This window comes from Nerophis lumbriciformis, linkage group LG24 (assembly GCF_033978685.3).
Source record: "Nerophis lumbriciformis linkage group LG24, RoL_Nlum_v2.1, whole genome shotgun sequence".
NCBI classification, from domain to species: domain Eukaryota; kingdom Metazoa; phylum Chordata; class Actinopteri; order Syngnathiformes; family Syngnathidae; genus Nerophis; species Nerophis lumbriciformis.
The window spans coordinates 11,884,221-11,895,000 of record NC_084571.2 but is presented as its reverse complement, the minus strand read 5'-3'; the positions used below and the strand labels follow the sequence as shown (position 1 = coordinate 11,895,000).

Here is a 10,780-nt window from a genome sequence, read left to right as displayed (position 1 = left end):
ACAACAGAAGAAAAAAAAAAAAGAGATGGACACTTTTACGGAGCGGAGAAGGGACGCCTCGCCGGGGTCCGGGACCGAGGCCCCTACCCCCGAGAGGGCCCCACCGGGAGCCGTAGCTGAGGCGATCCGCGAGAAGGGCCCGACGCACGTCCAGGGTCACCGCACCGACACCCCGCCTCGTCCGCCTTCGCCGCGGCCGGCGTCACGCGCAGCAGGTAAGCAGCTTACCTGCCCGCCACCCCCATGGCCGGGGGCTCGTAACAGGGGTCACTCCGCGCGCTCCGCCCGCGCAGCTTACCTGCCCGCCACCCCTGTTGCCGGGGACGCGTAACAGGGGTCACTCCGCGCGCAGTGCGCTCACGAAGGGGGTGGGGCTCACCCTGGTTGATATAGACAGCAGCTAGGACGGTGGCCATGGAAGTTGGAACCCGCTAAGGAGTGTGTAACAACCCACCTGCCGAATCAACTAGCCCTGAAAATGGATGGCGCTGGAGCGTCGGGCCCATATACCCGGCCGTCGCCGGCAGCGAGACGCGCTTGGAGGTGCGCTCAGCGCGGCTCCCATATGATTGCGCACTGGTGTGCGTCTGGGTCGTGACAGCGTGGCACGCGAATGTCTGTCCTGCATTGGATCAGTCTCCTTTCTTTAACAGGCAAAAGCTTTATAACTTCACTAATGCCTTGCATCGTCTATATTAGATATATAACAACGGGCGGGTGCGGGTGGATGCGGTTCTGATCAAATGTTAGATCGGGTGGATTGCGGATGGTTGACGACTTTCTGATGCGGTTGTGGATGAAATAATTGCCTATCCGCGCATCTCTAATATATATATATATATGTGGCTGGGGAGAGGGAAGTCTGGGCTTCCCTGCTTAGGCTGCTGCCCCCGCGACCCGACCTCGGATAAGCGGAAGAAGATGGATGGATGGATGGGTTTAGATGCAGCCTTCCTGTTCTTTATACCCGTGTACCTGTATATTGTATGTCTGCTCTTTGACGGGTTGTATTGAAAACTAATTTTGTTGTACCTTTTAAGTGCAATGACAATAAATTCTATTTCATTTTTCTATTCTAGATTTAGATTAAACATTTATGTTTAGTTTCATTAGTTTCATCAAATATTTAAAGTTGAATTTAACATTGGACATTTAGATTTAATATTTATATTTTGGATTTAACATTTAGATTTAACATTCATATTTGGATTTAACATTTAGATTTAACTTTTAGATTCAATGTTTAGATTTACCTCTGTAACTGTACATTGTTTGTCTGTTCTTGGACGGTTTGTACTAAAAACTAATTTTGCTGTACTTTTTAAGTGCGATGACATTAAATTCAATTGTATTCGTCTATTCTAGTTTTAATTTTTAGATTTAACATTTAGATTTAGATTCAACATTTAGACTTAACATTTGATTTCTCCATTAAATTTTTACCTAAAAACATGACAAAGATGTCCAAAGTAATATGAAAAACAAAAAGTTGTTATGATTCTTCTTGGCTATTTTGGTTTTGTTGTCCACTTCCTGTGTTCTGTGTCTTTTCCTGTCCAGCGCTCTTATTTTGGTGTCTACATCCTGTCACTGCCTCCCCCACCTGTCTCTGATTGGCACTCCAGACACACCTGTTCCTGGTGGCCAATCAGGACTGCCATTAAATAGGCTTTTTCCTTGCACGCCGTCTTCTGCATCCCGGGGTCCAACAAACGCTCACCTGATCGTGACAAAAGGTGAGCTGAACGGCTGGAAAAGTGTGATTTTTTTATTTATTAATTTCTTTACACTTGGCATCCCATAATTGCACGGTACATTTGCTCGCTTGTAGTGATGGGTTCATGAGGCGTCATGAAGCGTTTCGACACATTGCAAAACTGTATTGATACTGTGTCGATACTGTGTCACTAAATACTGACATCTGCTGGACATTAAAAATCCCTACAGGCAACCTATGGACCGACTCAACTGACACTGATTTTATGACCTAGTACAGTGGTTCTCAAATGGGGGTACGCGTACCCCTGGGGGTACTTGAAGGTATGCCAAGGGGTACGTGAGATTTTTTTTGAATATTCTAAAAATAGCAAAAATTCAAAAATCCTTTATAAATATATTTATTGAATAATACTTCAACAAAATATGAATGTAAGTTCATAAACTCAGTGAAGCACAAGCTCAGGTTTGTCACTAAAATTTCTGTCAAAAAGAACTGTGAAAAGAAATGCAACAATGCAATATTCAGTGTTGACAGCTAGATTTTTTGTGGACATGTTCCATAAATATTGATAAAGATTTTTTTGTGTGTGAAGAAATGTTTAGAATTAAGTTCATGAATCCAGATGGCTCTCTAATACAATCCCCAAAGAGGGCACTTTAAGTTGATGATTACTTCTATGTGTATAAATCTTTATTTATAATTGAATCACTTGTTTATTTTTCAACAAGTTTTTAGTTATTTGTATATCTTTTTTTCCAAATAGTTCAAGAAAGACCACTACAAATGAGCAATATTTTGCACTGTTATACAATTTAATGAAACAGAAACTGATTACATAGTGCTGTATTTTACTTCTTTGTCTTTTTTTTTCAACCAAAAATGCTTTGCTCTGATTAGGGGGTACTTGAATTAAAAAAAAAATCACAGGGGGTACATTGCTGAAAAAAGGTTGAGAACCACTGACCTAGTATATACAATAATATAAACCAAGTCATTGTATTTCATTTAGGATTATTTCATAACTTCATTTAAATAAAAATATATTTTTTGTCTTTTTTTAGATACAGTCAATAATATGAACATGTATCATAACATGGAAATCTAAGAGAACGTGTTGTGAATGAGGATGCTTGTGGACCTGGAAATTATTATTTATTTATTTTTACACATTTTTATTTTAAAAAAAAAAACAGTTTGTCCAACGTATTCAATTTTAGACGCGTTCTCTTCTTAGTTATTATTTCTCCGGCTGTAGAAAAGACCCGCTCACAGGGCACAGAGGAGGCGTCAGTGCGACACAGTTCGCGTATCGTTCACGTGACTTTCCAAATCCGGTACGCGCACCGACACAGGGTTTCGCTCTATGAGCTCGACGCATGCGCCGATGCATCGGTGTTGCCGGACCCATCACTACTCGCTTGCAAGCATTACAGTTGTTGGATGAGGAATGCAATATATGAACGCTCGACACAGAGTCATATACTCGGATTAGCGAGTGGAGTCAATCTGTTCCTAGAAAGCAGCTCTCTGATTGGTCGTATAGATGGTGATTATTATTGGGTGCAATGGAGGTCGAGTGACCCACGACCTCTGGAGGTCAGCTGTGCGTTGGTGTGTGTGTGTTAGTATCAGTGCTCATGTTGCCATGACTCTATTCAGATTACTCCAGTAGTGATGAACATACGTTATCATCCCACACTATGTGTCAAAAATATTATAATAAAATGATTCATGGAATATTCATAAAACACTCTTTTGGCAAGATAAAGGCTCGGGCGAAAGGGGTTAAGACTCCAATGTACAGTGGGTCTGGACGAATTTGTGCCTCATTCCTGTGAGAATCCTGTGTGAGACTATTGCATTTAGATTTAGGTTTAACATTTAGTTTTAGATTTGGATTCAAGTTTAGATTTACCTCTTTTATAGTTTATAGTTTGCATTTAGATATAATATTTAGATTTGGATTCAACATTTAGATTTAGGCTTAACATTTAGATTTTTTTAGTTTAGATGTATGTTTTAAAATTAAAATCAACATTTAAATTGGGATTTCACATTCGGTTTTGAGATTTAGATTTAAAAACATTTAGAATCAACATTTACATTTGTATTTCACAATTTTATTGAACAATTTGATTTGAAATTTAGGTTTAATATTCAGATTTGAGATTTATATTTGAAATGTATATTTGACATTTAGATTTGATTTAACATTTGGATTTAGATTTAACATTTGAAATTTATAATATGATATCATGTTTTTCATGAAATGTTTATGTTTTAGATTTAGATTCAGCTTTAACATTTAGATTTCAAATGTAGATTTAATGTTTAGATTTGGATTTCACATTTAGTTTTGAGATTTAGATTCAGATTTCGAATTAGAATTTAGAATCCACATTTGCTTTCGGATTTAATATTTGAAATTTATATTCGGATTTAATGTTTTTTTATTTAGCATGTGACTAGTTATTTACATTTTACTTTAGATTTAACACTTAAATTTAACTTTTAGATTTGAAATCAGCATTTATATTTAGGTTTAACATTTATATTCAGGTTTAATATTAGATTTATATTTTACATTTGCATTTATAGTTTACATTTAGATTCAGGTTTAACATTTAAATTTCAAATGTAGATTTAATATTTAGATTTGGATTTCACATTTAGTTCGGATTTCAAAATCTAGAATCCAGATTTGCATTCGGATTTCTCAATTTTATTGAACATTTAGATCTGAAATTTGGATTTAGATTTCAAATATAGATTCAGCATTTCAATTAGATTGAATATTCAGATTTGAGATTTAGATTTAAAATGTATATTTAACATTTAGATTTCATTGGACGGCGTGGCGAAGTTGGTAGAGTGGCCGTGCCAGCAATCGGAGGGTTGCTGGTTACTGGGGTTCAATCCCCATCTTCTACCATCCTCGTCACGTCCGTTGTGTCCTTGGGCAAGACACTTCACCCCTTGCTCCTGATGGCTGCTGGTTAGCGCCTTGCATGGCAGCTCCCGTCATCAGTGTGTGAATGTGTGTGTGAATGTGGAAATAGTGTCAAAGCGCTTTGAGTACCTTGAAGGTAGAAAAGCGCTATACAAGTATAACCCATTTACCATTTAATTTAACATTTGGATTTAGATTCAATATTTGAAATTTATATATAACATTTAGATTTGATTCAACATTTGGATTTAGATTCAACATTTGAAATGTATATTTTGGATTTAAAGTTTTTTTCAGTTAACATGTGACTAGTTACATTTACTTTTTACTTTAGATTTAACACTTAAATTTAACATTTAGATTTGAATTCATCATTTATATGTAGGTTTAACATTTATATTCAGGTTCAACATTAGATATATATTTTACATATGCATTTATAGTTTACATTTAGATTTAGGTTTAACATTTGGACTCAGGTTTAACATTTATATTTCAACTGTAGATTTAATGTTTAGATTTGGATTTGACATTTAGTTTTGAAATTTAGATTCAGATTTCAAAATTTAGAATTTGCATTTGGATTTTACACATTTATTGAACATTTAGATTTGAAATTAAAATTCAGCATTTAAATTAGATTGAGTATTCAGATTTGAGATTTAGATTTAAAATGTATATTTAACATTTAGATTTGATTCAACATTTAGATTTAGATACATTTGCCATTTATATTTGGGTTTAAAGTTTTTTTCAGTTAACCTGTAACTAGTTACATTTACATTTTGATTTAGATTTAACACTTAAATTTAACATTTACATTTGAATTCAGCATATATATTTAGGTTTAACATTATTTATATATATATATATATATATATATATATATATATATATATATATATATATATATATATATATATATATATATATATATATATATATATATGTTTATATATGTATATGTATATATATATATTTTATTTACTTATTTTTATTTTTATTTTTTTTACATATGCATTTATAGTTTACATTTAGATTTAGGTTTAACATTTGGACTCAGGTTTAACATTTATATATTTCAACTGTAGATTTAATGTTTAGATTTGGATTTGACATTTAGTTTTGAAATTTAGATTCGGATTTCAAAATTTAGAATCCACATTTGCATTCGGATTTGACAATTTTATTGAACATTTAGATTTGAAATTTAGCTTTAGATTCGAAATTTTGATTCAGCATTTCAATTAGATTGAATATTCAGATTTGAGATCCATCCATCTTCTTCCGCTTATCCGAGGTCGGGTCGCGGGGGCAGCAGCCTAAGCAGGGAAGCCCAGACTTCCCTCTCCCCAGCCACTTCGTCCAGCTCTTCCTGTGGGACCCCGAGGCGTTCCCAGGCCAGCCGGGAGACATAGTCTTCCCAACGTGTCCTGGGTCTTCCCCGCGGCCTCCTACCGGTCGGACGTGCCCTAAACACCTCCCTAGGGAGGCGTTCGGGTGGCATCCTGACCAGATGCCCGAACCACCTCTTCTGGCTCCTCTCGATGTGGAGGAGCAGCGGCTTTACTTTGAGCTCCTCCCGGATGACAGAGCTTCTCACCCTATCTCTAAAGGGAGAGCCCCGCCACCCGGCGGAGGAAACTCATTTCGGCCGCTTGTACCTGTGATCTTGTCCTTTCGGTCATAACCCAAAGCTCATGACCATAGGTGAGGATGGGAACGTAGATCGACCGGTAAATTGAGAGCTTTGCCTTCCGGCTCAGCTCCTTCTTCACCACAACAGATCGATACAGCGTCCGCATTACTGAAGACGCCGCACCGATCCGCCTGTCGATCTCACGATCCACTCTTCCCTCACTCGTGAACAGATTTGAGATTTAGATTTAAATTTTATATTTAACATTTAGATTTAGATTCAATGGTAGAAAATGGATGGATGGATGGATTTGAAATTTATATTCAGATTTAACGTTTTTATTTAACATGTGACTAGTTACATTTACATTTTACTTTAGATTATAACATATATATATATATACATACTTTAGATTTTCTTTAAAATATTCAGATTTGAGATATAGATTTAAAATGTATATTTAACATTTAGATTCAACATTTGAAATTTATATGTAACATTTAGATTCACCATTTAAATTTGGATTTAATATTGAGGAGTGGGGGTTGGGTAATTGATCCAGGACTCGCTGCAGTGAGGAGATTAAAGACGAGACAAGACGAGTACGCGTCACATCTGGCCTCACGTGCACTCCTGCATGTCAGACAGCGGATTCTTAGTTTGGATGAAATTGGCTTTCACTTCCTGTCCGTCCAGACTTTTCCAGTGTCTCTGTCTCATTAGCAAGGGGCTGTCAAGTGAGCGATGCCGCCACGGACCTCGTTAGGAATGCAGAATACACACGTTTACCCATGCATCCCTCCCACACAGAATCAGACGCTCGGAAATGCAATCTTATTCTCATACATAGCGTCACTGGTTACTGAAACATTGCCTTGAATACAACATCTGAAATAGTATATGCATTAATTCAGTTTTCTCCATTACTGTACATGTTTCATTTAGCATTTAGATGTAGCATTTATTATTAAAATTTCAATTTATTATTTAGATTTAACATTTAAATTTAGGTTTAACATTATGATTCAGAGTTAACGTTTATATTTAACATGTGACTAGTTACATTTACATTTTGACTTAGATTTAATATTTAAATTTAACATTTGGATTTGAAATAAGCGTTTATATTCAGGTTACACATTTATCATCCGGTTTAACATTAGATTAAAATTTTACTTATGCATTTATAGTTTACATTTAGATTTAGGTTTAACATTCGGATTCAGGCTTAGATTTATCATTTATTATTACAATTTAGATTTATTATTTGGATTTAACATTTAAATTTAGGTTTAACATGATTCGGATTTAACGTTTATATTTAACATGTGACTAGTTGCATTTACATTTTGATTTGGATTTAACATTTAAATTTAACGTTTAGATTTGAATTAATCATTTATATTAAGGTTTAAAGTTTATTTTCCAGTTTAACATTTATATTCCGTTTTAACATTAGATTTAAATTTTACATATGCATTTATAGTTTACATTTAGATTTAGGTTTAACATTTGGATTCAGGTTTAACATTTACATTTTATAATTGGATTTAAAATCTAGATTTAGATTTCAAATGTAGTTTTAATGTTTAGATTTAACATTTAGATTTAGATTCAACATTTGACAATGATATCCACATGTAGGTTTAACATTTAGATTTGACATTTAGATTTGTATTCAAGTTTAGATTTAGCATTTATTACAATTTTGATTTATTATTACGATTTAACATCTGGGCTTCACGGTGGAAGAGGGGTTAGTGCATCTGCCTCACAATACAAAGGTCCTGAGTAGTCTTGGGTTCAATCCCGGGCTCGGGATCTTTATGTGTGGAGTTTGCATGTTCTCCCCGTGACTGCGTGGGTTCCCTCCGGGTACTCCGGCTTCCTCCCACCTCCAAAGACATGCACCTGGGGATAAGTTGATTGGCAACACTAAATTGGCCCTAGTGTGTGAATGTGAGTGTGAATGTTGTCTATCTGGGTTGGCCCTGCGATGAGGTGGCGACTTGTCCAGGGTGTACCCTGCCTTCCGCCCGATTGTAGCTGAGATAGACTCCAGCGCCCCCCGCGACCCCAAAAGGGAATAAGCGGTAGACAATGGATGGATGGATGGATGGGATGGATTTAACATCTAAATTTAGGTTTAACATTATCATTCGGATTTAACGTTTATGTTTAACATGTGACTAGTTACATTTTCATCTAGATTTAGATTTAACACTTAAATTTAACATTTAGATTTAAATTCAACATTTATAATTAGGTTTAACATTTATATTCAGGTTTAACATTAGATTTAGATTTTACATATGCATTTATGGTTTAACATTTGGATTCAGATTTAACATTTAAATTTGACATTTAGATTGAATGTTTAGATTTAGATTCAACATTTTGGTTTAAATTCAACATTTGACATTGATATGTAGATTTAGGTATACGATTTAGATTTGACATTTAAATTTGGATTCAAGTTTAGATTTACCATGTGATATTTATAGTTTACATTTAGATTAAGGTATAATGGAGATATGTAGTAACGTGCTCGCCTGCAGACTACACACGTTTACACAAATATATGAATCAGACACTCAGATATGCAATCTTGTTCTCAGATATTGGAGTAAATACAAAATCATCTGAAATAATGTATGTACACATTTAGTTTTCCCCATAACATGTATCATTTAGCATTTAGATTTAGCATTTATTAATAAAATGTTGATTTATTATTTAGATTTAATATTTAAATTTAGGTTTACCATTATGATTCGGATTTAACGTTTATATTTAACATGTGACTAGTTACATTTACATTTTGAATTGGATTTAACATTTAAATTTAACGTTTAGATTTGAATTAATCATTTATATTAAGGTTTAAAGTTTATATTCCAGTTTAACATTTATATTCCGTTTTAACATTAGATTTAAATTTTACATATGCATTTATAGTTAACATTTAGATTTAGGTTTAACATTTACATTTTAAAATTGGATTTAAAATCTAGATTTAGATTTCAAATGTAGTTTTAATGTTTAGATTTAACATTTAAATTTAGATTCAACATTTGACAATGATATCCACATGTAGGTTTAACATTTAGATTTGACATTTAGATTTGGATTCAAGTTTAGATTTAGCATTTATTACAATTTTGATTTATTATTACGATTTAACATCTAAATTTAGGTTTAACATTATGATTCGGATTTAACGTTTATGTTTAACATGTGACTAATTACATTTTCATCTAGATTTAACACTTAAATTTAACATTTAGATTTGAATTCAACATTTATAATTAGGTTTAACATTTATATTCAGGTTTAACATTAGATTTAGATTTTACATATGCATTTATGGTTTAACATTTGGATTCAGATTTAACATTTAGATTGAATGTTTAGATTTGGATTCAACATTTTGGTTTAGATTCAACATTTGACATTGATATGTAGATTTAGGTATACCATTTAGATTTAGATTTGACATTTAAATTTGGATTCAAGTTTAGATTTACCATGTGATATTTATAGTTTACATTTAGATTAAGGTATAATGGAGATATGTAGTAACGTGCTCGCCTGCAGACTACACACGTTTACACAAATATATGAATCAGACACTCAGATATGCAATCTTGTTCTCATCCAGAGCATGCTTGTTTACTGAGATATTGGAGTAAATACAACATCTGAAATAATGTATGTACACATTTAGTTTTCCCCATAACATGTATCATTTAGCATTTCGATTTAGCATTTATTAATAAAATGTTGATTTATTATTTAGATTTAATATTTAAATTTAGGTTTACCATTATGATTCGGATTTAACGTTTATATTTAACATGTGACTAGTTACATTTAGATTTAGATTTAACACTTAAATTTTAGATTTGAATTCATCATTTATATTTAGGTTTAACATTTATATTGCGGTTTAACATTTTTATTCCGGTTTAACATTAGATTTAAATTTTACATATACATTTTAAAGTTTACATTTAGATTTAAGTTTAACATTTGGATTCAGGTTCAACATTTAGATTTTACATTGAGATTTAAATTTTAAATTTAGATTTTGATTTTAGATTCAATGTTTATATTTGGATTTAACATTTAGATTTAGATTCAACATTTAACATTGATATTTAGATTTAGGTTTAACATTTAGATTTAGATTTGACATTTAGATTTGGATTCAAGTTTAGATTTACCATGTGACATTTATAGTGTATGTATAAATTCGGTTTCCCCCATAACATTTATAATTTATTCTGTAACAAAACATATTTAAAGTGCATACATTTGCCTGAAATAAAAATAAATAAATCCTTTTTTCGACTATATATATATATTTTTTTTTTTGACAGACTTGAACCATTTTGATACTGAAAAATAAAATGAAATAAATCCATTGCATTCACTCAGAAGCACTTTATATAAACACACTTTAACCTAC

At 33.3% G+C, this 10,780-nt stretch overlaps 1 protein-coding gene across 1 annotated transcript in view; it reads right to left on the bottom strand.

The window, feature by feature from the left end:
• The window catches only part of LOC133620698 (uncharacterized), an 80,992-nt gene extending 79,139 nt beyond the window's left edge, over nt 1-1,853 (bottom strand). Inside the window, exons 1-2 of the mRNA XM_061982298.1 lie at nt 1,826-1,853; nt 1,582-1,720 (exon numbers count right to left, since the gene is read on the bottom strand). Coding sequence (XP_061838282.1) covers nt 1,582-1,720; nt 1,826-1,853 — 167 coding nt within the window. The remainder of the gene's footprint in view (nt 1-1,581; nt 1,721-1,825) is intronic.
• Between the last annotated feature and the right edge of the window lie 8,927 nt (nt 1,854-10,780).